At 51.9% G+C, this 27559-nt stretch overlaps 8 protein-coding genes and 1 non-coding gene across 9 annotated transcripts; 3 read left to right on the plus strand and 6 right to left on the minus strand.

Annotated features, from left to right (window-relative positions):
• Window positions 1-203: 203 nt before the first annotated feature.
• On the minus strand, window positions 204-2534 carry B0T23DRAFT_82114 (histone deacetylase RPD3). Its single transcript, XM_062841849.1, has 4 exons — window positions 2174-2534; window positions 1810-2110; window positions 1200-1741; window positions 204-1148 (listed from the first exon to the last, which is right to left on the minus strand). The coding sequence occupies exons 1-4, from the start codon at window positions 2384-2386 to the stop codon at window positions 234-236; spliced, it is 1971 nt and encodes a 656-aa protein (XP_062695646.1). The 5' UTR covers window positions 2387-2534; the 3' UTR covers window positions 204-233.
• Window positions 2535-3130: 596 nt separating this feature from the next.
• Window positions 3131-5035, plus strand: B0T23DRAFT_333186 (26S proteasome regulatory subunit). The gene is made up of 3 exons (XM_062835757.1): window positions 3131-3526; window positions 3631-3884; window positions 3953-5035. Exons 1-3 carry the CDS (start codon window positions 3461-3463, stop codon window positions 4647-4649), a joined length of 1017 nt encoding a protein of 338 aa, XP_062695647.1. The 5' UTR covers window positions 3131-3460; the 3' UTR covers window positions 4650-5035.
• A 151-nt stretch (window positions 5036-5186) lies between these two features.
• B0T23DRAFT_410777 (uncharacterized protein) lies at window positions 5187-7110 on the plus strand (the record flags this gene model as incomplete). The annotated part of the gene is made up of 2 exons (XM_062839416.1): window positions 5187-5274; window positions 5512-7110. The coding sequence occupies 2 exons, from the start codon at window positions 5187-5189 to the stop codon at window positions 6972-6974; spliced, it is 1551 nt and encodes a 516-aa protein (XP_062695648.1). The 3' UTR covers window positions 6975-7110.
• A 373-nt stretch (window positions 7111-7483) lies between these two features.
• On the minus strand, window positions 7484-9433 carry B0T23DRAFT_451665 (uncharacterized protein; the record flags this gene model as incomplete). Its single annotated transcript, XM_062841123.1, has 3 exons — window positions 8889-9433; window positions 8736-8804; window positions 7484-8537 (listed from the first exon to the last, which is right to left on the minus strand). Exons 1-3 carry the CDS (start codon window positions 9395-9397, stop codon window positions 7484-7486), a joined length of 1632 nt encoding a protein of 543 aa, XP_062695649.1. The 5' UTR covers window positions 9398-9433.
• A 1192-nt stretch (window positions 9434-10625) lies between these two features.
• On the minus strand, window positions 10626-12712 carry B0T23DRAFT_82180 (sugar transporter). Its single transcript, XM_062841851.1, has 3 exons — window positions 12445-12712; window positions 12062-12378; window positions 10626-12005 (listed from the first exon to the last, which is right to left on the minus strand). Exons 1-3 carry the CDS (start codon window positions 12543-12545, stop codon window positions 10735-10737), a joined length of 1689 nt encoding a protein of 562 aa, XP_062695650.1. The 5' UTR covers window positions 12546-12712; the 3' UTR covers window positions 10626-10734.
• A 4793-nt stretch (window positions 12713-17505) lies between these two features.
• On the minus strand, window positions 17506-19248 carry B0T23DRAFT_312335 (PLC-like phosphodiesterase; the record flags this gene model as incomplete). Its single annotated transcript, XM_062834681.1, has 1 exon — window positions 17506-19248. One exon carries the CDS (start codon window positions 19246-19248, stop codon window positions 17506-17508), a length of 1743 nt encoding a protein of 580 aa, XP_062695651.1.
• Window positions 19249-21619: 2371 nt separating this feature from the next.
• On the plus strand, window positions 21620-23622 carry B0T23DRAFT_438181 (uncharacterized protein; the record flags this gene model as incomplete). Its single annotated transcript, XM_062840649.1, has 2 exons — window positions 21620-23497; window positions 23563-23622. 2 exons carry the CDS (start codon window positions 21620-21622, stop codon window positions 23620-23622), a joined length of 1938 nt encoding a protein of 645 aa, XP_062695652.1.
• Window positions 23623-24584: 962 nt separating this feature from the next.
• On the minus strand, window positions 24585-24732 carry B0T23DRAFT_t107. Its single transcript has one exon. It is a non-coding gene; the product is annotated as a tRNA-Thr (tRNA).
• Window positions 24733-26224: 1492 nt separating this feature from the next.
• B0T23DRAFT_374205 (uncharacterized protein) lies at window positions 26225-27238 on the minus strand. Its single transcript, XM_062836838.1, has 2 exons — window positions 27216-27238; window positions 26225-27039 (listed from the first exon to the last, which is right to left on the minus strand). Exon 2 carries the CDS (start codon window positions 26825-26827, stop codon window positions 26594-26596), a length of 234 nt encoding a protein of 77 aa, XP_062695653.1. The 5' UTR covers window positions 26828-27039; window positions 27216-27238; the 3' UTR covers window positions 26225-26593.
• Between the last annotated feature and the right edge of the window lie 321 nt (window positions 27239-27559).

Below are 27559 nucleotides of genomic sequence, written 5' to 3' on the forward strand. Positions count from 1 at the left end.
AAAAGTGAAAAAAAAAAAAAAAAAAAAAAAAAAAAGCACAAACAACAAAGAGCCTGGATGTAATGTGGGGGAATCATTGAAAACAACATTTTCCTCGTCACAACACCCCTAAATCCCCAAACGCCAATGCCAATCATGCTCATGGGATAACACAACTGAAATTTGCCGACGTACTCAGGGCCCGATTAGTCCGAGCTATCAGACGTACTGAGTGTTTGTTCGGGGGGTTGCGTCTATTCTTGAGGCTTGTCGGCCTCCTTTTCCTTGTCATCTGTTGTTGCTGCCGGTGCTTTGTCGGATGCCTCCTCGGCAACCTTGCTTGGCTCTTCTGCCACTGGCTTCTCATTGTTGGCGTCTGGTACCGGCGAGGCGGCCTTGGGAGAGGCTGCTGCTGCTGCCTCGGTAGCAGGCTCCGCAGTGGCGGCGGCGGGACTTGGCCTGCGCTCTGCCTCCGGCTCCGGAGCAGGGGCAGTCTCAATTTCCTCGGTCTTGATCTCCGCCTCAGGTTCTGCAGGCTTCTCATCGGCCTCGCCCATATCCACATCGCCATCCTCGTCAACTTTGGCCGCAGAGCTTGCTGCAGGCTGCGCGGCTGTCGTTGCGGGGGCTTCGGCTTCAGGTTCAGCGGCGGCCGTTTGGGCTTCGTCGTTATCGATCATGGTCTCATCATTGTCGACAGCAGTAGGCTCCGCTGGCTTAGCGGCGGCCGCGGCGGCGGTGGCGGCAATCGAGGGCGGAGCTGGTTCTCCAATATCAAGATCCATGTCCTCCACGGCCTTGGGGTTCTTGAAGTCGAGAATGGACCGGCGCTGCGGTCCGTTCGGCTTGAACACACCATTGGCTTGAGCCATGTCCTCGTCATCACTTTCTTCAAACTCGTCTTGCCTAGTTCTCTCCTTCTCCCATTGACGCTGTGTCCGCCGGACATCCTTGTTCTCGTCCTCATCCATGTCGTCAAGCTCGTCTTCCTGATCGTCTGACATACCGAAGCCCTGACGCGGAACGTCCTGCATCTGGACAGAGGGAACTGGGGCGGTCTTCTTCAGGTTTTCTATCACTGATATCTTGATCTTCTCCAGGTACTCTGGGCTGTTGGCGTTCTCCATATTGGAAGAACGCACATCAAGCTCGTAGTCGGGGCCGTAATACTAAGAGTTTGTTAGCAAGGCGGTAAACCAGAATGGAACTAATCCACTTACGTCGTAGTACTCGTTGTAAGGAAGGACTGGGTTCATCTCGACACCAACCAGACGGCCGGTTTCGTAGGCCCAAGTCCTTGCGACGTTGCGCATGGTGTAGCCACCACCGCCGAGAACCAGAGTGGGCAGTCCAAAGCTCCGCACGTAATTAACGCAGTTAGCATGGCCGCGCATGCTCAAGTTAAAGCAGCCAAGACGATCACCGGACAAACTGTCACCACCGCATTGGAGGACAACAGCCTCAGGTTGGAAGTATTGCATGACAGCGCTAATGACGGGCTGGAAGATGGAGCTGTAGGTGGTGTCGTCGATTCCATCGCGGAGGGGGAAGTTGACGGCATAGTTCTTGCCGGAACCGATACCAATGTCGCGCAACTCGCCGGTACCGGGGAAGTACTCGCCGTACTTGTGGAACGATACGGTCATGACGCGATCCGTCGTGTAAAAGGCTTCTTCGACACCATCGCCGTGGTGCACATCAATGTCAATGTAAAGAACGCGCTTCTTGAAACGCAGGAGCTCTAGGATAGCCAGGACGATATCTGTTCGGTGTAGTGGGTAAGCATGGGTGGCGTCGTACGAGTTCCAGGAAATTGTGAAGGCCACATACCATTGACATAGCAGAAACCGCTAGCCTCGCTCTTCTTGGCGTGATGTAAACCACCGGCCCAATTGATGGCGATGTCGCACTTGTCCCTATTCAAGCGAGCGGCACCCTCCATACTTCCGCCGGCACTGATGCCGCAGAACTCAAACAGGCCGTCGAAAACGGGACAGTCGTCGCCAACATTGTACTTGCCCTGCTCGCGCATGAACCCGTCCATGTTGTCGGGCGTAACTTTTTGTAAAAACTCAATGTACTCGTCGGTGTGAAACTGTGTCATTTCGGCGGTAACGGCTGGTTTTGCACGCTAACACAGAGAGGGTCAGTTTGTCGTTGACCAAAGCCAGTACCCCCAACACAGCAAACTTACGTAGACCTCGAGAAACTTGTACACGTTGTAGTTCATGACCAGACTGTGGGCAAGACGGATACGATGGGGCTTCATCGGATGGCCGGTCACGTAGGCATAGTTGCCAATGTCGGAGTCGTAGAAGTAGGCGACCCGCTTCTTGTCATTGTGGACGACGGTATACAACGGCTCGTCACGCGCGACTCCGGCGGGATCGGTGAATGTGGAAGGCATGGTGGGCAGATGTTGCCGGGTTGCCCGTTGTGTTGTGTTGCGTTGGCGGATACGGAGGACTATTGCGGTACAATTCGGATTGTGGGTTGGATGGTGTGTGTGTGTGTGTGTTGTGGTGGTGGATATCACGTCCAAGTAGAAGTTATCGCTGACCGGGAGACGCTGGGATAGGAAGGACCCCGTCGAGAAAGGAAGTGTTCAGGGCGCCGGGCTGAATGAGGGAAACACGTGTTGAGGATCGTGGTATTGATAGAATGACGAAGTATGATATAGAAATATCCCCGTGATGTGGCAAATCACCTGGGCAGTATCGTCATGGCTTGCCAGCAACGAAAAGAAAGATGGTGTTTAGTTCGAGCCCGGTTCCTGACGCCGGGGTGTCTGTCACTGGCAGAATTGCTTGTACGAGCCACGGCACAACGCTGAGGTCGGTGCGTGGGCGGACAGGCGGGGAAGAAAGCGCAAGCACCAGCAACCCCAACGGGCGAGTGGGGTGTAGTACCAATTGAGCTGTTCTCCGTGTTCTCCAACAACTTGAACCAATTAGAAAACGGACTAAGTACCTGTCGTGCTGTCGGCAGGCAACGTCGAACCTTCAAAAGAAGCGCCAAAATGAGGTCAACCGCTTTGCCTGCCGACTTGCAGACCAGATAAGATTATGTAATCCACAGCTTCCATCCAGTTCAAGGGAACCTTCCGTCACTGGGCTGGCCTGCAGTGGACTTTGTGGCAGTTGGCGTTGCAGGCTGCCACAGCTTGTCGTCAACGCCGCCGCCAGCCAGCTGCGGCAAGCTCCCCATAGGTGCTGCATGCTCCATGCTCCAACCTTGACGCGGTAGGTAGAGAGGTACTCAACCCACCAAACAACAAACCGCCCCGTCTCTTGTCATCGACGACATCCCACTTCAACTTTACAACGAGTCCGCCACCGTTTGCATCGCAACCCTCCATTATTCACTTCTGCGCGACGTCATCACACCCGAGGAACGACGCCGATAATAATTCTCAACCTCCCCGTCACACAGCTGCGTCAACATATAATACACTACTTTCCAACCAACAAACACATTCAAGATGGATCGCATGCGCAGCTTGTTGGGCGGCGGCCTGGGAATGGGCGGTGCCACTGCGCCAGGAGCCGTATGTTTGTTCCCATTCGCAACTTGAATAACAGAACCACAGGCTTGCTTGGCCTGGCGTGAAGGTGGCAAGGACATGATGCTAATGTGCTGGGTTCTGGTCAGGACAACACCAACCTCATCGACAACTCGGAAACCGTCTACATTTCCTCCCTAGCCCTCCTCAAGATGTTGCGTCACGGTCGCGCCGGTGTGCCCATGGAAGTCATGGGCCTGATGCTGGGCGAGTTTGTCGATGACTTTACCGTTCGCGTCGTCGATGTGTTTGCCATGCCCCAAAGCGGTACTGGTGTCAGTGTAGAGGCTGTCGACCCCGTCTTCCAGATGAACATGATGGACATGCTCAGGCAAACGGGAAGGTGAGAAGATACCCAATCCAACCTGTTCTTCCACCTTCCACCACCCACTAACGTATTTTCCTTCGCAGGCCCGAGGCCGTGGTTGGCTGGTACCACTCGCATCCCGGTTTTGGCTGCTGGCTTTCGTCGGTTGATATTAACACCCAACAAAGTTTCGAACAACTCAACTCCCGTGCGGTCGCCGTGGTTATTGACCCCATTCAGTCCGTCAAGGGCAAGGTTGTGATTGATGCTTTCCGTCTCATCAACCCCCAGTCGCTCATGCTGGGTCAGGAGCCCCGCCAGACGACATCCAACTTGGGACATCTCAACAAGCCTTCCATCCAAGCTCTCATCCACGGCCTGAACAGGCACTACTACTCGATCGGCATCAACTACCGCAAGACCGCCTTGGAGGAGAACATGTTGATGAATTTGCACAAGCACGTTTGGACCGAGGCCCTCGAAATGGAGGACTTCCGCTGCGAGGGATCGAGGACGAAGGAGAGACTCGACCGCCTGGTCAGCCTTGCTGACGGCTACGAGAAGAGAGTCAAGGAGGAGACAGAGTTGACCAAGGACCAACTCAAGACACGCTATGTTGGCAAGGTGGATCCCAAGAAGCACTTGGAGGATGTCGGACAGCAACTTATCGAAGACAACATTGTTGCCGTTACAAGGCAGATGATCGACAAGGAGGCGACCATTGCGAAGAAGGATGCCCCCGCTGGGGCCAACGGCACCACACATGGCGACCAGATGGAGGTCGAGGAGGAGCAGCTATAGGTACCTACCTAACCAAAAGGACAAGCATGCATGACGTTTTTCTTTGCAGGCGCATACCTCCGACTTGTGATTTTGTATGACTAGGCGTTAGGTATAAGGATGGGCAGCTAGACCGGTAGCCATGTTCAAGATTCGGTTTTCATTTTCAGTGAATGGGGTTGTCTGTTCAGGTACAGACTTGCAGTGACTGGTTTACGGGCTCGTGGCTGGTGGTGTAAGTGACATTGATTTCTCTTTGTTTCCGATCCTAAACCTGAGTTGGTGCCACAGGAATGAGTGCACCACATCTTTGTGCGCGGAAAGCTGTTCTTGGTTACACACCATTGTCCTTTGACAGATGCTCTGCACAGCGTTGCCGTGCCCATAATTGCATTGTTTACTTGTGGTGTTCATGACAGACGCTCATCTCTTGGAGGCTTCTCATCCGAATATAAATGTCGAAGAGCCTACCACACTTCCAGATGCGTTTTGTTTGTCATTCACAAAAACACCTACAGCCATACAACAACACTGGACCACTGCCAACAACAAGTCAAGATGGGTTTTACAGCTTACCTAAAGACGATCCTCAGCGATTTGTTGTGCGGTCCGGAACCCAACAAAAGCCAACATGCTCAAAGACACGGTAACAAAGCCAGCGGCCGCAATGGCAGCCGGAAAGGAAGCCATCAACATAAGAAAACGATGCTAACTCAAAAAGGCCAGCACCAGAGGACCACCACCGCCAGAACTATCCAGGAAAAGAGGAACCATCGGTACCTACCTCCTAACCCCCCTCCTGCCCCTCCTCCCTCTCCTCGCCCGCGACCGGTTCGCCTTGGTGTCCAACCAGGAGAACCCCAAGCTAACAACACAGCGCAAGTTGAAGCCAACCAACAGAGTATTCATCTTTGGCCCGTCTCAGCACCGGCTGCCTCATTGCCTCCTCCGAACCTCAAGCCCCGCCTTCCCCACTTGCATAACCCTATGCTTCCCTTCTCGGTGTCAGCATTCGCCCCTCAGTCCCAGGGTTCTCCTACAAACGGTCTCGTCCAGGCTCAGCAGACACAAACCAAACCCCTCGCACAGCAACAACAACAACAACAACAACAACCACCACCACACGGAAGCGAGCAGCAGGAAACCGACTTCCTAACCCTCCTCACCCTCCTCGAAAAGGCTCTTCGGCACACTCACTACGCCGTCTGCGGCCGCGCCGCTCTTTACGTGTGGGGGTACCGCCATCCGTCCTCCGACGCCCCTCCGGAACAGGTTAGCATCGTCTGTCCCGAAGGTGACCAAGCCATCATTCTCTCGTGGGCAAAAGCGCAGGGATGGACGTCGAATGCCGTTTCCAATGCCAAGGGGTGTTGTTCTCTTGAGGTTCTTATTCCTGAGCGGGATGGAAAGTATGGAAGGAAGGCGAGAACAGTGGTGGTCAAGACTGCGGAGCGGATGGGTGGATTGGGTGGAACGATGCTGGGAATGCCAGTGGCCGTTGTCAAAGGCACGTGGGCTGAAGCAGAAAAGAAGGTGCTCAAGACGCAAGCGGCTGTGGTTACCCTCCCTGCGCTGTTGGAGATGTTGATGGAGGAGTTCGTAACTGCTGTCACTCACACTCACACGCACACTCACACTCACCAGCAGGAGCAGCAGCACACCCACCAAGTGGAGGAACTAGCGAACACTATCCTTTGGGTTTTGTCCCGACTCGTGGAACGAGGCGAGAGACTCTACCAGGATCAAGTTCCAGAAAAGTTTCTGACGCCCTTCCTGGCCGGATGGCCCGAAGCTCATGCCCTCTTGCAGAAGTTGGGCGTGTTACCGATGTTTGAAGCTTTCGATCGAGATGGAGATAGAGATGATGAACTTCACCAGAGGCCAGGCCTGCCACTGGACACCGTCACTTTGGCTGCTTTGGAAGAAGGTCTTCAAGCCCCGGTGCCGCCGGTGCTGCTACCGGTAAGAATGGCAAGTCCCGCTTTTTCGTGTGCATCAGCCAGTTCAGAGGATACCATTGCGATGATCGACGATGAGATAGTGAGTTGGATGAAGTTGTCCTTGGAGCAGCAGTCTGTAGAGACAGGTTCTTCTCTGGGTTCTGGGGTTGATAGTGCTGTTGAGTCAAGTGGGATGTGGACCCCAGCTGGTTCTTGTTCGACTGTGGCTTCTTCGATTGCTTCTGTTCCTGCTCTTTCTTTTTCTGCTTATTCTTGTTCATCAAAAAAGAGGGGAACTCAGTCTTCGAGTGGACGGAGTATCAAGCGTGTACGTGTTCCGCCCCCTTGGAAGAGTGGTTGGAATGAAAGCTTTGTGAGACAGAGGGAGTATCCTGAGTGGATTTGAGATGATGGGTAATGGTAGAATGTCCGGTCTTGGGTTCGGTTTGTCGAGTTACTCAGTTTCTTAGGTTCAGGGAGGCTCTTTTTCTGCATTTTCGACATATTAAAGGACATACCATACATCCAAGTGACTATTAACGATAGATTGTTGAATGAATTTTAAGATACCTGCTATCAAACACGTTCATACTGTCAGTCATGCTTAAAAATGTACGTGCTAGGAGAACTTTGGTTTTACCAGTGAGATCGCTCGTTGCACTTCGCTCCATCATCCACACATACCATCAAGTACAGACCCTTAAATGCCAATAACATGTCTAACAATGAGAGGTGCAGGACCTCTACCTACGCGAAGAAGAACTAAGAAGAAACAAAGTGACGCAGTGCAAAAAAGCAAGACTGACCCGACATGCCTTGAAATATCCATCCATTCCTTCATAGTCACATGCCTAACATCTCCCAATCCCCCTTTCCCTTCAAGTTCATGCCCTGTCTTCCCTCAGAAAAAAACACTCAAAGCGGTCTCCCGCTCCTCCTCGTCAAATGCCTTCTGGCATGCCCCTCGCCCGCCGCATAACTCTCTGCCCTCTTCCCACCCTCTCTCCGCACCGCCGATTGCACCAACGAACCGTTCTCGCATCTCGTCCCCTGAGAGACCTTTTGAGGAACGGCCCACCCGTTATCGCACAAGCCAAAGAAGTCATCACCGAAGCAGACGGCTACTTGACCCTTCTCGCACTGCTTCTTTTCTCCTGAGCCACCTTCATCTCCACCAGAACCAGAGCCAGCAGAAGCTGAAGCGTCTGATGGAACATTGGCAGTTACCGTTACCTTGACGGTCATGGTTTTTGTTACCTCTATTGTGGTCTTTTCTCCAGCCCCGGCTCCAGTTTCGGTAGCATTAGCATCCTCACATTTCCCTCCCTCTGAGTTCTCTCCTCCGGAGCCGGACTCGGCACCACCGGTAGCGCTAGCCGTAGCAGTTGAGGCTAACCCATCGCTAGGGGCAGTGATGAACGTGCCGCTAGCATCAACGTCAGTGGCCTTGGCATCGCCGCTGGCACTGGCGCTGGCACTGGCGCTGGCACTGGAAATAGAAGCGACCGTCGTCTCGGTACCAGCAGCAGCAGCTGAAGCGGAGGTGGTGGTGGTGGTGCTAACAGCCGGTGGCTTTCCCGTGCCAGTGACAGTACCAGAAGCAGAAGCAGAAGTACCAGAGTTGGCTTCTTCTTCTTCTCCTCCAGTAGGAGCAGCACCGCCTTTGCTGATCGTCTTGGGATTGTCCTCGAACACGGGCAGCGCGTCATTATCAATTTTGGGACACAAATTGAACCCAGCCGGTGCAGGATCTGGTTTGCTAAATGGTCTTTTGAGCTGGTTGATGATGCGACCGTACTTGCCCGGGTTGGGTATATTGACGACATTTGCCGCTCCACCGCCGGTCACGCAGCCGTCGTAGCCGGGAATGCCCTTTTGTTTGGGGATGTTGGCGATGAAGATGTTGGGGAGAGACTCATATTTCTCGGGGGAGGGTTGGCCGCCGGTGATTTCGACGGGGGCGCAGTTCCTGTTTCAGTTGGGGAAGAGGGGCAGTGGTTAGTAGGTGTAAGTACTTGGCGTCTGGTCGGCAGGTTGATGTGAGGGAAAGTCCGTTAGGGGGGCGAGGTAGTGGATATGGTTATAAGGAAGGAGCTGTGTAGAGGTACGGCGGGGAGAAAGGTGGAAAGAGGGGTTGATTGCAACCGGAGAAAAAAGAACAACTTACATGTACATCTCCCTCTGTCCAAGTTTATTAAACCACGTCCAGGCAAAAGTTGCTTTACCTTGTGGCAGACTATGGCATTAGGTGAGTGTGTATGAGTTAGCCACTGTGCTGCCGATGCTTACATTGGGTACTCCCAATTTGAAGTGAACTTACAAGTCAGGAATAGGAATCAGAAATTCTCGAGTGCAGTCAACGCCAGAATCATTGTTGCAGAAATCGGTGTTCAGTCTTTGTTGCGCATCCTTAGGGCGACCTTCGGTAGGTAAGTTATTGGCCTCGTCGTGAAACTCCGCCGGGCATCCGCCAATAATGGTGTAAATGGTCTTGAATGTGGCCGATGTGTTCCATGATCCGTTGTACTTCTCTGGGTCGTCGTACGAAACGCTGAACTGGCAGGAGCCGCCGCCATGCTGAGCACCGCCGGTAAACTGGACGAGTTGGACATCGCCTGCCTTGACTGTGGTAACATTGCCGGCCTCATAGCGGTTTTGGCATGGGTAAAGGTACTTCACTCCATCCAGAGGATCGACTTGAAGTAGTGTATCTCCAGTGTAAAGATTGTAGGAAGGTGGGGTTCGCATCACCATGTGTCCTTGGACACTGGTAAATAGAAGAAGGGCGGCAGTAGCCGTGCTCGTACTGAACTTGTTGACGTGGATCATCTTGTGAGTTGACGTGATGAGCGATGAGAAGGGAACTCAGGCAAGATACAAGGGTTCTGGACGCGATATTTTATAGAAGACTTGAGGTTACCAATGGGCTGGTCACCAGGACAAGGATATATAGCAAAGAACGCATTTCACATATTGCAAGGTGAGCCATGGGGGGCAAACATCTCCAGGTCGATTAGATTAGACGCTCATCGTGTCAAGTCTGGTTCGGTCATGTACCAGGCGCCGCATCGTAACTCGTTCAAACGACAATGAAAAATCTGGGGAAAAGAGAGAAAGGGAGAGTATGGAAACTTGCAAGCGCATTCATGGGCGGATAGGGGTCCGCGGAAACGAAGTGAAAACTTCGAGTTCTTCTTCCTGGGAGACTTGATGTGAGAGGTGGGACATCCAACATTGAATAGAGGGTTATGTTTGCACACTGCGAAGCCGCACTGAGGTCAGTAAGGCCAAACAAATTGGTACCTATGCAAAGCTCGCCGCTGATGAAATAGACGTCTAAGATGAGAGCAATGGGAAGATCAAAGGACGTTGAGAAACCGTTGGCGTATCAAAGGCGTTGGTTGGCTGTTCAAGCGGCGCGTATGTGAATAATGGCTGTGTTGTTGGGTGTGGTCCTTGTAAGCTCAAGCATCACAAAGAAATGCCAAGTGGCTCACTTGAGCGTTTGCCATTCGAGGTCGGTCGGTAATTCGAGTCATCTGTTTTTGACAGGTCAGACATCTGAAACGATGGGAAGCAATGATTGGGAAAATGCCCGGGCGTGCCATGCCAGCCAAATACCCGAAGATTTTGAGATGCACCTTCCACCCGTCACACATTCTCGAAAGCATTACACGCACTGAGTACCTAGTCAGACAAGTATTTTATAATGATTTTTTTTTTTTTCTCATTCAAGATGGGATACAAAAGATCTAGCTTCTAACTAGTCCATCTATCTACCAAAGTACTCGACTTCCATGGGTATATGCGGGGGTATTTATACACCGAACCATCAAGCCAGAGGTATAATGCGAAGTGCAAAAGGAAAAGAAAAGCAGCAAACAAGGCCGCGCAGACGGCGCCAGTAAACCACAAAACATGATGGTGCTGGGAATCGTCGAAAATCATCACTGAACGGATTCCAACAGCAACAAAAAGAAATAGGAAAAACAAAACCGAAAAACCCGGCGGGTATCATCACAGAAGGGTTGTGGTCGTTAAAACCCTCTGTCTCTTCGTCATCCTTCGTCGTTCATATGCATATCCCAATCAATCACCGCCTCAATTTTTCTCTTTCTGTTCCCCCAAACCACTCATGTCATGATGAAAGATTTTTCTCCAGCCCTTTACCGTGTTTCCTTGGTGTTGATACCATCACCGAAGCCGGACTCGACACCGTGCTCGTCGACAACATCGATCTCGACGTGAGCGGGGGAGTCGCTGTCACTCTGGTCGGGGCGGTCGCGCGTCTTCTCCTCGTCATGGCGGTTGCCGCCCTCGCCGTTGGAATCGCGGTCGACGAGGCCATACTTGTTGGCATAGACCTCGATCTCCTCGGCAGTGAGGTGAGGCAGCTCCTTGGCGGCAGTGACGTACGACATGTTCTCGACGAAGCCCTTGGCGAAGATGATGTCGATCTCCTCGAGCGAGCGGTTCGCGGTCTCGGGGTAGAAGAAGTAAATGATGGGAAGGAAGCAGCCGTTCATGACAGCGAAGAAGAGGTAAGTTCCCCAGCCAATCTTGTCGACCATGATGGGCGTGACCATGACGATGAGGAAGTTAAACATCCAGTTGGAGCAGGTGGAGACGGCGTTAGCCTTTCCACGGGTACGGATGGGGTTAACCTCGGCGGGGTAGAGCCAGGGGAGGGGAAGCCAAGTGGCACCGAAAAAGGCAATGTAAGTGAAGAGACCGACTGCGGCACCGCGGGCCTTCATGGGATCGTCGGGGATCAAGCAGGCGAAGACGATGACCATGGAGAGCATCTGGCCAACGGTACCGATCAAGAACAGACGACGGCGACCGACACGCTCAATGGCGAACCAGGAAACGGTAGCGAAGATGGAGTAGACGATCATGTTGATACCGCCCAGCAACATGGACATGTTGTGGGTCTCGCCAATAGAATCCTGGAACAGAATAGGGAAGTAGTAGATGACGGCGTTGCAACCACCAACTTGCTGCATGAACTGGGAGCTGGAACCGAGCAAGAGACGACGGAAATGCTGGGTCTTGCCGCCAGTGAAGAGGGCCTTGAAGGGAGTGCTCTTTTGGCCGAAACCTCCAGAGGCACGCAGGGAGTCAACAATGAGGTTGCGCTCTTGGATGGTCTCGGGACCATCGATCTCGTAGCCACGGAGGGCAGCAATGACCTTGTCGGCTTCTTGGGTCCGGCCATGGCTGAGGAGCCATCTGGGCGACTCGGGAAGGTAAAACATGGGGACACAGATGAAGATGGCGAAGAGAAGCTGGAAAGCGATGGGGAAGCGCCAGACGAGGTCATCGGGACCGTAAGATGCACCATAGTCGATCCAGTAAGCAATCAAGGTACCAAAGGCAATGACACCGCCTTCAATGCAGATGAGAAGACCGCGGTTCGATGTCTTTGAGCATTCGGCTACAAAATCTGTTAGTATTCTTTGTCGGTCAGTGGTTGGCAAAGCCGGGACGCACCTTGATAAGTGGGAATGGTCGAAGTGTTCATGCCGTTGCCGATACCCATGACGACTCTGCCGACGAACAGCTGAGCAAAAGGGTTGGATCCAGCCTGACAGGTAACCTGAATAATGACACCGAGAGCCATAATGAAGGCGCCCACCATGATGTTCTTGCGTCTACCCAACAAATCACCGGTCCAGAGGACGAACATGGCACCAATCAAGCATCCAATTTCGTAGATGGCAGTGATTAGACCCTGCATGGTCGAGTTGTCTTTGGTTGGTGTGAAGAAGTTGTTGAAAGCGGGGGCGGTAATGATACCGCTCATGACACTGTTTGGAGTGTGTTAACGTTAATTCGGCTTCATCGAGGGCTCATGGTGTTGACTGAGCACTCACCCTTGGTCATAGCCGAAGAGAAGGAAGCCCGTGGTGGCTACAGTCGAGACAGCCAGAGAGAGCGGTCGGCCTGAGAGGCCCAGGAACTTTGGAGGCGCCATCTTGGACAGTGGGATGGAATGTGAGGGATGACGGAATTCAAGATCAGGACTCAAGCTTTGGGTAGGAGCGAGGCCGTGGATATTTAAGCTTGATGGAGGTCGAACCCAAGCACGGGAGGCGGACAAGCCAAGACGAATCGAAAACAAGGAGAGGTCGCAAGGTCGGCCATGCTTACACCTCTGCCAGAGGGGAAAAAAGGTTAGCGTGATACTTTGAGTGTACAGAAAACTAGGATATCTTGCCGGTATGAGTGTTGCTCTTCTGTAGCGACCTGTCTTTTGCCACTGATCTGCACTAACGGTGAATACCTCTGAGCTCTAACCTCTCTTTTTTTTTTCTCCCCGGCGGAGGTGTAGTGTACACTAGTGTGTGAATATCTTTGTGCCAGGGCCTTGCGATGACCGCAACGGCGTCCCCATTGTGTTGTGAAACCAGCGACAGGCGGTGGTCGAGCGGTGGAACTCTTGGATGTTGTGGGTGCGTGGAGAATGGGGGACGATCACGGATTCGGAGCGGGTGAACTACGGGGAAGCAGACAAAGCGGAAGCGTTCATCTTGTCCCCATTGGGCCGCATCCAGCGTCGAGGTACACTACGCACGGTGAAGACACACACACACACGACCCCAGTGCCGTGGTATTCTGGTCGCCTGAAGAGGCTATCCGCGGCGAGTGCTGATATCAGACGCTACCTGCATCTATCGATGGCCAAGCTGCCAAGACGCCAGAGGCGGCAGGCAAATGCAGGGTCGTGGAAATGCAGGAAACGGGAAATGTCATAATGAGCTGTCATTTGTCCAAGTCCACGGAGGACATGTCCCTTTCCGGAATCCCGTTTGTGTTTTCATGGATCTGGGATGGAGAAAGGGCAGCCTTGTTGCCCGTGTAAGCGCAACTAAACAGATGACGATTAGAAGTGATCGTCTCTGCGCCATCCTGGTCGTGTATGTACTGCATTCCTCTTTCCGGGGCTCCCATTCCTACTTAAGAGGTAGTCGTGCGATGGCCTACAGACCACACAGTTCATTAGCTGTCTCATACCACGTTGTCGAGACGGAAAAAGCAAACCATTCAGTGATCGATGGTCGACGTGGTAGCCACGCATCGATGAAGAGAAGGGAAGAGGGTGAAGAAAATGGTGGAGTAAGTGGAAGTCTTTTTCCCCAGCCAGGAAACCTTCACCCCAGATCTATTGTATTGGGAGGGGCCGGGCCCGTGAGAGCCTTGGGAGCGCTTGCCGTGAAGCCTGGAGAAAGAGAAGTCCCACTGCAACCTAACATGGAGCATATGAGGTCATGGTGGGGCACTCTTGCATTCCATCAGATTTTTTCCTTACTCAGCTTTCATGACAAGCCGCCAAGAACTGAAGCCCAAGACCACAAACTGCGCGAAAACAATGAGCCGCCGGCTTCGAGTTTGCTTGTCCAAACTGGCTTCCCGTCCTTGTCGGGCTGTTTTTGCCCGACCTGACTCTTGCCCCTGACTGTTCCTGGGAGTGGACGAATGATGTGACGAATGACTTGGTACGAAATACAATACTGTGTAGAAGGGACGGAAGCGGTGCTGTTCAATTTCCAAAGTGCCGCTGGCGGGTGTGGTTGACTGGTTCTTGTGGGTGTTAGCTTGCCGCAGCACAGTCCAGGAACACTCAGTCTGCTTATTGGCTCAGCTGCCAGTGGTGCCTCTGAGTTCGCTCTTCCTTCTGCAATCTCACTCGCTTTGTCTCATGCATCTGTTTTACACTACACTCCCACCAAGACCTCTTTGTTGCTGTTGTTTGTTGTTGCCGCCGCTGGCAAGGTAGATAACATCATCGCCAAGGCCCAACAACAAAAACAGGACGGACTCTCTTTCAGGTGTCAGAGCAAATCCTGAAACCGAGGGTCCCCTTACTCCACAGTCCACCCGAGCTCATGAAAATCCGCCGGACTCCAACACGCTTCCAACCACCCTTCGGCACACCCCCGCAGCCCTGTTCCCCGCCTCTCTCTCCATTACCTACCCGCACCACTGCAACGTTGATGCTCATAGTGGGTCGTGCCAGTGGAGTCTCACAAGCACCCGACTCGAGATGTAACCCCTCAGCGCCGCTCCCTGTCGTCCGCCGCTTTGCTTTTTTGTGGGCTCTCGGCCCTTGTTCGGGCGTTGGCCGTGTCTCCAACCACTCAGCTTGACCACCATCCGTGATGATCGCTCCTCTTTACCCCGATTTTTTCGGCTTTTCATGTGACGCATGTCGCACACGCCAGACGGTGGCCATGGCCCAACAGGCGGCTGCAGAGTGCCAAAAGAGGCAGTTGACATGAAATCCCTTGGGGGCCCAAGTGTGTGTGTGTGTCTTTGGGTCGGTCAGTACTAGCTTCATCTTCGACCAGAGAGGCAGCCCGGTCTCGAACATGGAAATTTCCGTGATGGCTTCCATTCAACCACTAGGGACCATTCCCACGCATGCACCCCGAGAAAGTGCAACTATCACGGGACCCTGTTACCGCTGTTGGGACCCGAATCTCGCAGGCTTCCCCAGAATCCATCCTGTCGTCTGGGGCTGAAGGGTCTGGGGGAAATGAGGGGAAATGGCAAACACACGTGCGCCACCGCCAGTCCGGATAGTTTACACTACTGTGTATTGTACAACCAAGGGATGGAGGAGGCCGGGGAAAAGGAGTGGAGTGAAAAAGGGGCTCCGTTGCGGAATCAATCATTTCCACTTTGGACGTCTTGTGTTCGGGCAAACACTGTCGGCAGGCACAGACTTAATTCACTCAAAACATCTTTCGATACTCGCAGCTGGAGCGTCGGTTTTCCACTCTTGGATGTTAATCAGTGGCTTATCATTGCTCCAAGCATCTTTGTTGGCCCTGACGATCCCAGCGCCCGAGCAAGCAACAAATCCGAACAAGAGAACACCCAAGCAGTTCTCCAGTATGCAAAGATACGTACTGCGATTATCTCGGCCATTCACTGCTACTCCACCGGCCAACATTCCCACCTTATAAATCCCATCCTTGGAAGCCAAGCATATTTCATCATAATCTTCAGGCGACTGTCATGGGCAGCGGGTGGATGTGCCACCTCGGTGTACTATGCAGTATACACCGACACAGACCTTCACAAATCATAATAGTCGACAAAACCCTCCATTCTCCGGTCCTCAGTCCAGTTTCTGGCACACTACTGAGCTTCAGACAGCCGGCCCCCATTCAACTGATTTCTGGGTACCCGAATCGGCTGGCAGCCGTTCATAGACCCGTCCATGTTCCGGTCCACCACGCATGCCGTTCGTTCATAGCCTTACCGCCTCTCCCACCTTCCCGTCCTGCCACCGGACCCCCCCACCGGCCGACCGCGGAATCGGAGCCGGCGCCAAAAATAAAGCTTCAACTTACTGACTCGCCAAGAACATCATCAAATTCGGCACCACTACGGCATGCGGTACTGTAGTGTGCTGTCAGGAAGACTTGTCGCATTTGGCATGCAAGTGGTAACCGCCCGGATCCCGCGCAAAACCACAAAATTGCTTCATCATACGGGAGCGGCCTTGGCCTTCGGAGAGAAGTCATGGGCGCCCTTGACCCCTTGGTCATAAATGCGTGATAGCGATAAGACGACGCCGTGCCGAATCATGTCGTCGGAACGGGTATGGCAACCATCGCCGGATCCTCCTTGCAAGCATTCGGTGCCTGAGCTTTGACCATCTTGGCGCCGCCTTCGTTCGAGAGACATTGACCGCAACCACCGGCTTCTCGGCAAAGTTGTTGGCGCCGCATGCGCGATCGACAAGCCAAGCCCGAGTACCAGTATTACTATGGTAAGCCCCGGCTTGGCTGCTCCTTGATGGGCCGAATCTCCCCGCGCCGACACACGGTTTTGCGGAATATCTCTGCCGGATCCCTCCGAGCTAACTACGATAACCTTCGTTATCAACGCCTGGACGCAAGTTGTCTATCATGGTGAGACATACGTCTCTTTTTGTCTGTTTATCGCCAGACAGGCATCCAAATCCGAGGCAAAACCTGGCAACCGACTGCTAGAGAGACTTGGTGCTTAGCGGCGATGGTATGAATAATCGTTTCACAGTTCAGATTTTGAAGCAGCTTCCGTCCCATCTGAAATTGATGTGGAATCACTTACCAAACTGTATCCAGTGATACACGTGCATGACTCGACTTTATCCGCTTCTACAGTGTGCAAAAGCAGTTTATATGTGACACAAGACGATCCTTCACGCGCTTCAAGTTGCTGCTGCAGCCTTGCTGGGTAACCCATGGCTACCTCATGTGTTGGATATCAAGATCACCATGACGATGTTGCAGTCTGGCGTCTCTCCTGACGGAGTCTAACTCAAAAAAAAAAAAAAAAAAAAAAAAAAAAAAAAAACACTATGACTTCTAGGTTTTGAATCGGCCCATTTTCCTTTGTTGACCAGTCTCAAAGAATTGTCTTCTCCCCGTCTTACCTCATGGTGTGCAACGGGAAGTGGTGATACCGTCCCTAAAGCATGCGTCGCTCATCTTACACTCGTCTCCCCATGCTTGTGAACTTCTCGATTCCTGCTGAGCTCTACCATTTTTGCTCTATGATCGGAGGACTGTAAGGCGAGAATATCAACAACCTACCCTTTTCTGCTCTCATTCTTAATAAAGATTGGCCGTGAAGATCGTCAAGACGTGCAGGGAAGGACTATCAACAGTACGTGATAGAGAGCAGTTTGCACTCGGTGGGTGGCAAAGTCGTGGGTAAATGATCAACGCCCATAGTCTACGCCGTCACCTTACCCTGTGGACTCTCTGCAGAACGAGGAGATTCATATTTAGATAAGCAACTGCTGATGATCGAGTCGAGGCTCATCGTAGCAGCCCGACAGTTCACATCAACCTGTGATTCACCCGTCCGGTTCGAAATGTCGCTGCAACAAACACAATTTGCTGATGATCCTCTACCCTTAAACAACGCCATTGGAATCATGCCATCAGTCTCTGTTTGCTGAGTTGGAATGCAACATCCGCCGTTGCTCCGTCAATAAAATCGTTCATCATAACGACAAGCGTGTCGTACCCACACGTCCTCAGAACGTTATCCCTACACCACGGCAACGTTTTGGAATCACAGGTTGCCTTCGTCGCTAGAATACAGCTCGACGTTGTCCCCGCATCCAAAACTGAATACGCCACGGCCTTCGGAATGTTCGTCGCCGTGGCCTGACACTGGATGTTGATGAAAGCCTTGCCTCTCCAGTTATCCTCGGTGAGCACCTTCGGGAAGGCATCCACAATGCTCTGACCATCCATCGTGGCATTTCCTTCATCCGTATACGTCGACAAGCTATCCACGTTCTCCATCATGATCAGTCTCTTCTTATCCCTCCTCAGCTGTGCAATCGTCGCGTGTCTCAGGTCATTCTCGTTCCCAGTCACTATCCGATCACCCGCCATCTTCAACGCTTGGTCAAGGTACTCTCTCTTATCCTGATCCGACGGCCTCACACACTCATTCGGCACGCCATCCCACCTCAGCTGCACCACCACAATTTCCTCCTGATGCGCCAGCAAGAAGGCTACCACATCCGCCAAAAACACATCATACCCCATGCCTGGGATTGCGCCATGCTGGAAATACAACTTGTCGGGTAGACCATCCTTCCCTCTCTGCATCGCCGACCTCACCGCCGCATGACAGTACGCCGGGCGAAACTCAAAGTACCTGGCTCCAATCCGTAACATGGCATCCAAGCTATCTTTCTGCGTCATGGCCAGACTAAAGATGATATTCGGCGCAATCAGCGCTATCGCCGGTCCCGAAAGCGTGTCTGCAATCTCCGTCATGATTCGGTTATCGTGCACCAAGGTGCCCACCACCGCACCGCCCAACTTGCTGAGCAACTTGGAGCTGCTCGCCATGCTGTTCATGCCCGCGTCGTGCGCGCTGGGCAGCACCAGTCTTCGGAATCTTCGATTGGCCTGCCATGATCCAGGGGGAATCAGGTCTTCCATCCATCGACTGCCGGCGGAGGAAACGGTGATGTAGCACTGGTGTCGTTTCGGCAAGATATCCTGCCCTGCGGGGCCGGATTCGTAGAATCCATACGTCACCACCACTTCTCTCCTCCGTCTGGGTGTGGTACCCTCAGGATCTACCCACGAAAAAATCGACGGCGTCGAAGCGATACTGTCCATGGTTCCCCCCGTGGCGAAACCGGTAATGGCATTGACGTCGATCCATTGCTCTGTTATTAACATGTTCTTGTTGCTGTTGTTGCTGCTGTCTTGGCCCAGGGCTAAATTGACGCGGAACGAAAAACGACCCTTTTTGTCAAAGAGAGAGGGGATGTTGCGGGCTTCCACTTCGATGGCGCGGGAGAAGAATTGCTGCTGCTGCTGCTGCTGACTGGACGCTGCTGATGAAGAAGAAGAAGAAGAAGTAGGGGGACTACTGGATTGGAAGACGACGGTTTCGCCGGGCACGGTTAAAGTGATGCTGCATGTTCCCCACGAGGCGACGGTGGGAGAGATGTAGGCGGATACTTGGACGCCCTTTGACGGAAGCTTTTCTTGGATTTTGATGGACATTCTGCGGAATAACGAAGGAGAGGCGCTTGAAGAAGTTGATGGGGAGGCGGAGGCGGAGGTGGAGGCGGAGGCGGAGGTTGATTTAGAGGCGAAGGAGAAAGGGCGACGGTCTTTTTTGAAGAGGGTCTTGAGTATCATTGTCGTTTTGCTAAGTTCCTTGTAGGCTCGTCTTGTGGTTTTGTGGTGTCTGCTTCGGCTGGGTTTGGTGACTGGAGTTTGAGGTAATATCACTAACCCGTTGATCAGCTACTGTTTGCAGGGAATGGGCAAAGTGACATGTGGTTGATTATTGAGTAATAGCTGTTGTGGTGATGTTGTCGTTGATGGAGTAAGAAATTGAATGGTCGTTCATTCCGGGGAGGAAAATGATGCAAGCCTACAATATTCGACCAAGACATAAACGAGAACCAACGTTCAAGATGGAGTTGGGTTGGGAGGCCGCATTATATACAAGGCGCCATATACAAAGTGTATCAATCGCGCGCGTCTCCCGTCCAGTACCTATCTTAGCTTCGATCGAGAGCTTCGAGACCGGGAAGGCTGAAACACGGGGTGTGTTCCTCCGGGGTAATCCTGGAACAATTGCAAACGTCACTTTGGATTGGGCCTGGCGCATACAGACATATGAGTGATGTTGAACTGATCTCAAGAATTTGGACAAAGATGGTGACGTGTGACTGGTTCTCAAACTTTGAGATGGGTTTACATGGCAAGTGATTGATAGGTGTGATGGGAACGGGTGATGCGCGGCGTGCTGGTTGGTTGGCCTGGGTTGGCCAGCTGAGAGGCCAAAATCTAAGGAGGAGGATAAGAGGCCAAGACTGTTCGAAAACGCCCGAGATGTCAGGGCGGCTTGACCTGAGCGCCTGAGCCGCTCTTTCGGGAACAAGTAGGTATGTCTGTATGCACCTGTATGCATGGAATTGGTTTGTTTGGGTGCGTGCCCGCTTGAAGGACGTACCTAAGGAGGGGCACATGACATGCTTGGTTTTGCTTGAATCTTCCAAGTTTTTGTCCTGCATAAATCATGTGAATGGCTGTCTTGATAACTCAAAGTTGCGTTAAATTAGTGCCTAGAGGTATGGAAAACCCATGATGAACATCAATAACCTAATGTTTCATAGGCATATGAATCGCAATCTTGACCGAGGTTGTTCAAGTCTGGTGGCTGCTATCATCGATATTATCACCGTCGAGATAGTGATCGTTGGAATGAGTGCTACATCGTAGTGGTACAGTGTACGTAGATATCGTCAATCGGTATAATGTATAAAGTATCAAGAGAAACACCTATCGTCCTTTCCGAAATTGCTATACCTGGTTCATGATGTGTACCTCCACAGAGTTGTCAAAATAAGCTCGAAAGCCTATACAACGGTCCATAGTTAGGCAAGTCACACTCAAGGGTCCACGACCTTGGCAGGTTGATCCAAGTGGAATACATGTATCCGATCCTGAACTAAGGCTATTGTCGTCTATTGAACCTTGAAGGACCTTGAGCAAAATGTATAACGTTCATACCTATCTACCTCTGATAGCAGACATCACTTTCATCTCAAGTCGGACTCAAACAGAGTTGTCCTCTGGAAACATATCTTGCACGACCTCCGTCTGCTATGCTCCTCTCTGGACAATAACCAAGTCGCCCTTTTGCAGTCTTTCTATTTCCAACAAAGTGCCCTTTGTCTTGCTAGGTGGACAATACGCTCCTTGCACTTCTCTTTTTGGCCAAAATAGGAAGATTTCCGAGTTCAATTACTAGCTGCCTCTTGCTCATCGAGGATGAAGACCAGCTGATATGTAACTAGCCAAGGTACCTGCGGCTCCGGTAGACACCTCCTGTCTGTGATGTGTTATTATCTGCAATGCGAAGCTTGTCCATTGCTGCTCCTGCTCGTACTGCTTAGAGGTACTTATTATATCTGCAAGTACTAGGCAGGTAAAAGTATTGAATATGCCCGCTGCCGCAAGAATATTCGTCATGCACTCGGTCAAATCAAAGGGCTTGCGAATATTTCATCTGTTCTTTTGCCCTACTTCACTGCCCGCACATCTTCAAACGTACCTAGACTTTCAAATACTCGACTCTTCTCGCGTTTCCCGCTATTCCAGTGCAAACTTTAGTAACGCGGAACTTCAGGCTGTCAGTGCGATCCCAAGCCACAACCTGTTTACCTTCCTTGGTTCGATCGCTGCATCTTTCGTCTGCTCACAACACTCAACCACAACCCTCTACCTCCTCCGGTATCTTTTATTCTGCCATCGGACAAGAAGAGTAGCGTGTATCTTGAGGTTGTTAGGGCTACCGCGAGTCAGATCGTCTTCACCTTTGTGGGCACAAGCGTTCCATCTTTCACCTTGTATTCAGTACGTTGAATCGTGCCCGTCGCCTACCTCAATCTTGGTACATATAACCTTCGCTAACATTTATCAACAGTCGTAAACGGCAAAACCTTTGAACAGGCACCAACAATCATCCGCCCACGCGAAGAACCTTGCTTAATTCACGATGCGCGGCGTGTACCAAGGACCCCCAAGCAACCATCTCCCGCCGAGCTCAAGGTTCGCAGCAGGTACAAGCAACAGACGAGCACAGGCGGCTCCCGCAGGGCTCCAGGGTAGCAACCCGTTGGTAGAAAACTTGCCTGAGCAGCAAACCAGCCACCTGCGTGGCTCACTGTCTTTCCAAGAGAGAGCCGAACTAGCCTCACGTCACTTCATTGATGGGGGTAGCTCGGCTACAGCTCCTCCACGTCAGCAACCGACAGCACAAGAGACACAGAGCAGGGAAATGAGGGGCACCTTCTATGATCCCGTCAGAGACATAGTCTTGTCGCCGCCTGTATTTTCGCCTGTCGCCGCCGAGCCCGTGCTGGGCAACGCTTTGTCTGACAATGGCAGTATCGAGACGGTAGTGGCGACGGAGTCTAGTCCCACTTTCAGCAAGCCCAACTTCCACCAGATTGTCGGCAGCAACACTCAATATGCGGTCCCCAATCCCCGCGTCGAAATTGATCTGACTACTGCTTTGAAGATAAAGCTTTCAAATTCCCGCCGAACTTCAGCCTCTGGTTTTCATCAAATCCCGGCAACTGCTGTCGAACCAGACCAGTACCAGAATCATAGCCGAGTAAAAGGCACCCTCGCTCAAACACCACCACAGTCCGCACCCCAATTCGCACCACCAAATGCTCCAACGACGTCTCCCATACCTCAGAGAAACACCAGGCCAAAAGTGCCAGCCATGTTCAGAGACATTAACTCGCATGACTTACTCCTGCGCCAACCTAATCCCGAAGAGCATGAGCAGGTGCGTGTAGCAGCCTCGTACGGCTTCACCACCACTTTAAAGCCAGTAAGAAAACGTTCCAGCGATGCGGCGTTATATTCGCCACAAGAAGGACAAGAAGAACCACCAAGAAAGAAACTCAACAAGAGAGGCGGCGCCCGTCCTGGTGCGGGGAGGCCAGCGACCAAAATGTTGAGGCAGCTGGCTGGTGAGACTACTCAGCAATCGCTCAGGGCTGGTAGTCTTTGGGGTCGGCCTACTTCCACTACTAGTCCTTATGGTGGTGGCTCTGGGCATGCCGTTTGTGTTTCCGGTGCTGGATCTCTCTCAAGCTCCTACTCTGGCTTTCCCTTGGCCCCTTCCGCGGACCCTCACATCCAACCTTCAAGTTCTTTTCCAGCACCCGCCGGCCCCGGTAGTAGTGCTTTGGAACCTGAGTGTGCTTCTGTTGCTGGTGCTGCCAACACCACAGACACTAGCACTGGCTTTGCCTCCGCCTCTTCAGCTGGCTACCACCCTCCAAGTTTCCTGTCAGCAACTGTGGGCCCAGGTGATCTCAGTGGTACGTTTTCCAGCAAAGACAAGAGGCGCAAAGCGGATGGTTCGGATATCCACTCTGTAGATGGGAACTTCTCTGCTCCTGTGTCTACTTTTGTTGCTGTTTCTGTGGCTGCTTCTGCGCTTGAGATTCTAAATGGGCAGAAAGAAAAGCCACCGCGGTTACAACTTGCTGCCCTAGATGTAGAAAGGGTCGGGGATGCAGAGGGTGGAAAGGGGGATGATGTCTCTGGTGATGTCAAGACAGGGGAGGAGAGAAGAGAGCAAGTAGTGAAAGAAACGTTTGCAAAGGGTCCTGAAACCCTTGAGAAGGAAGACACTCCATGCCTGCAGTCGCGGAACCTGCACGAAAGCAAAGGGGAAGGTTTGCGCTTGGAAGCCGCATTATCAAAGAGCAAAGCAGAGGAAACCAGAGGAGCCAGTGAACCAGAGCGCAGAACACAAGCAGAGGGAGACGAGATGAGACAGGCGGCAGTGAAAGGAACAGAAAATGGAAATGGAAAGAGGAAGGCCAATGCTATCTCCCCACTGGCAGAGCGCGCGGGCGAGGAACCGACGAAAGGTGAGCCACCAGCAAAGCGGGCCAAGACAGCGACTATGTCCAGCCCCGCGGCCTCCGAGGCGCCGGTGAGAAGGAGCGCGAGGCTCCAGAATTCTGCTGCTAAGGACAGGGTCAATGAGCTCGAATAGATTGCAGAAGACAATGCGGGCAAGACAACTGGGCCAAGACGGTCAGCAAGGACATGAATATTAAAGATTCGGTTGGGAGTACCGGGCAGCCTAGCAGTTGCAGTCACCGGGTATGTAACTGGAAGCCAACTAACCAACGTTGCCGAGTACTTCCAGACATTCTCAAGCGTTTGCAGCGTTATTGTGTGGATATGAGCCAAGTCTGGGCGCAGTAGTGATGTTTTTTTTTTTTTTTTTCTCATTTGTGAGAACTCGATTGTGTGGTAGGGTAGACACTCAGCGATGACGACTTGAGCGCGACTAGAAATGCCACAATAAAAAGTGATTGTGCAAAGCACTCGTCCAAAACCCCTCATTTTCGAGAAATTTCTCTTTGTGTTGTGACATTGTGTTGAAGGAAAGAACGAGTGTCTTGTCCGAGTTGCTGCCTCCGTCACTTTCCTCGCCAGGGTTAAAGTGGGGCCATCTACAGACAGCTGGCTACGGGCAAGACACTTCAGTTTTGAGCCACGAGGATCAGTACAAGAACACTTTATGCACAAAAGTAGCTGCCCATGAGCTCCTCCTCAGCATTCATAGAGATGATAGATTGTACCGAATGCCATTCCGATGCGCGGGGTTAGGATGTTGACGCCCATAGTCAAGAGACACTCACGCGTATGCCCTTCCCATGAGGTTGTGCAAACCCACGGATCGCTGATGGATTCAGAAAGCAAGTTCTCCAACCTTACTTTCTTCAAGATGCCGTTCTCTCCCAAATCCCAGTCTAATGCCAGTGTGACAAGCAATCAGTGAATGTTCAGCTATCATCTGTCAAGTCTAGAGGTAGTTACTACCTTTTGCCCCCTTTTCCTCCTCCTCTGTCCACCCTTCCCTATCACCTCCAGAAAAAGAAAAAAAAAGAGATTTGGAAAGGGGTAGGAAACAGAAAAAAAGATGTGCGGTCCGGGACTCGAACCCGGGTTCTTTCGCTGTCAGATGTTCTCCCCTGGCACCTGTAAGGGCACTGACTATGCAGACCCAAGTAGGCTCTGTTAGGACAACAGTTTACTGAGCGAACGCGTTGACCACTACGCCAACCGCACTTTGTTTTGTTGTTGAATTAAGGTCTGTCGACCTAATCTATATCCCTCGAGTCAGGGACCATGTAGTTTGGCTGGTGATGATGGTCTGGTGTCCGGTAGCTTTCATTCTCGTGCTTGTGCTCATGCTCATGCTCATGCTTGTCTTCATGTGGAAACTGACGCTGGTGCTTAAACTAGTAGATGTGGTGAAGCCAGTGCTTGTGTTGATGCTGGTGCTGGTGCTGGTAGGCAAGTAGTGTAGCCGTCGATGACTGATGTCTGGTGTTTTGAGGCTCGGTAACGTGAAGGCGTGCCTTCCTTCCTTGACAGGGGACCTGGGCGTACTGGTGATGCTTACCATGGTGGTGTGTTGAGGCCATTCTGTTCCTTCTGTTTGCTTGCAAGAGGGAGCCCACGGGCTCCTGCTTGGTGGATCTGTTGTTCTTGTTTCAACACACAACGCTTCCACTTCTATCGAGTTCATTGTTGGTGTTTCCTTCTATTCTTGTGAGCCACGACCTTTGTGATTGCGCACCCACAACATTCAATACCAGCCATCGCTTTGTAACTTGCAGCAGTTTTGTGATTTAATGAGGGAACACCAACCATGGACATAAGCAGAGTAGCGATAAATATGCACGCAGACCAATTTACAGGTAAACTTGCATCATTGGTAACGCATGTTTTCATGATGATAACTAACATGGCGTTGAAGCCATTCATCCTCCCAGCGACGCGGCCCTAGAGGTACAGTACATGAGGCTCTCACACACCATCACTTGGTGCCTCGAGAGAAGTAACAGTCAAGTATTCGGGAGTACTCTTCACCCAATCTGCACCGTCCATCTCCCGTCTCGTCGCGTGTTAACTTGCGCGGACGGCATTTACAAGGCATCTTCGGCAGTGATATCAATGCTGTTAGATACTGACGTGAACGATTATCAAAGACTATATCTGCAATGGGACCCCCCGCTCGAAAATTGCTGCACCTCGAGCTCGGCGATGATGCAGATTCCTCTTGCCAGCTGTGTGTGTGCTGTACTTGCCACTGCAGCCTGTACCAATGCAGTTCACCTCACCTTCCTTCTTGTACCTCTTGAACACAATCGCGACTCACCCTACGCGTCAGCCTCCCCGCAATGCCAGTCACCCATTGAACCACCCAATAACAGTATACAGCCCTCCCCGATTTCTGAGTACCATTTCAGGGTACTACGAACCACGTGGGTTAAACGCAGCACACAAATAGATCAAATTGCTATGGACAAGAAATCGACATCGGGGAAAGCCATGTACGACATCACCCGGATATGGCTGAATGACTGAAGGTGACCGAGTTTGGTGTGCTTGGCGTCAGAATGTTGGGATTCTGTTGAATTAGATTTGGGACAGGAACTAAGTATCTATACGATACGCGTTGCAACAATTCGGGCAGGTTAGGTGGTTAGTCAAACGTTAGGTTTAGTCTGTGTTTAGAGCTTTCCATCAGTGGAAGTAAGGCTGCTCAAATATGTTCAAGAGGAGCTACTGAATGAGGAGCTTTGCGCGGTTCTTAAAGACGCTTCATTCATCAAGAGTCATCACTGATGCGTAACTAAACAAAGCCTCTACGGCAGTTACTGAACCTGAGTCCCTGACTTTTGATGTCTGTCATCGCCAAGAAGGGTTGGTACAGAGCTGGCTTGAAGGGAAAATGGGTGACAAAAGAGAGCTAACCAATGAAGTGAAGAGGCTTCTTCGCCTGACCGCATGCCGCCGGGTATGTTGTGTTGCTAAAGAAAGAAAGAAAAGTCATGCTCCAACGCCATAAGTCAGATCATCTTTATCTCATTCAGTCTCCTGCCACCTGTCCCGTTTTTGTGTATCCCATCACTCCATTCGTCTATCTCCTTCTTTTGGCCACGTCGATGCATCTGCCGCCGCCGCTACCGCCGCCAGCAGCGCTACCATCGGAGATGGGTAGAGGGACGTAGCTGCGGGGTCTCCAGCCATCACTGCCGCCTGAGCCACAGCCGGATGAGCCAGAGGAGGATGAGTTGGTGTAGCCAGAAGAGCTGGACGTACCACTACCGGTAAAGGTGTAGTTTCCGCTACTGGTGATGACTTCCTCAGGCATCTTGAGACTTGAGTGCGTGTGTGGTTGGCTTGCTTTTTGCGTCGCGTAAACCAAGGTAAAACTGGTTCGCTGGGAGACAGAAAGCTTGTATTTCGAGGCTTGAAGACCTGCGGAAGAGGTTAGGGATGACTTCCAAGGAGGCTCGAAGGAAGAGTAATGTATCTTGTACGGGAAGAGCCCGGTGGAAGGAATGTGAGACCTCGGTGATGGTTCTGATGTTGTGGCGTAAGTTGAGAAATAAGGACCCGAAACGGTAGATTATGACTGACGGGGTATCTGATGTAATCTGCAAGATGCCGACTGAGACTTGCGGGTAGCAAGGTTCGAGTCGGTATTGTGTATGAAGAGGAGACAGATGATTTGGGACGAAAGAAACCCCTAAACATACCCACGGGACGAAGCGCGTTATATACGCCACATGAGGACGACGAGTGTTCAGCGAAATCGATCACCTAAAGGCAAAAGGCGCAATACCAAATCTCGAAAGGGTGTTTACTGACCGAGATGACCAAGACTGATGAAGATGGTCATCACCAAAGGGTTGCATAGCCATCATCCTCACTCATCGAAAAATGTGCACATATCGGTGTGTCGATGACCAGTAGAATTCCACGCTCAGTTTGCCCCTGACTTTGACACATAACCAACAGCTCCATCCTCGCGACATTACGTCTATCAACAAGTTTCCCTGGGGTGCTTGGACCCTTTCTCTGCAGCCTCTCTTCCACCCGG

Source organism: Neurospora hispaniola (assembly GCF_033458365.1).
Source record: "Neurospora hispaniola strain FGSC 10403 chromosome Unknown B0T23scaffold_2, whole genome shotgun sequence".
Taxonomy (NCBI): domain Eukaryota; kingdom Fungi; phylum Ascomycota; class Sordariomycetes; order Sordariales; family Sordariaceae; genus Neurospora; species Neurospora hispaniola.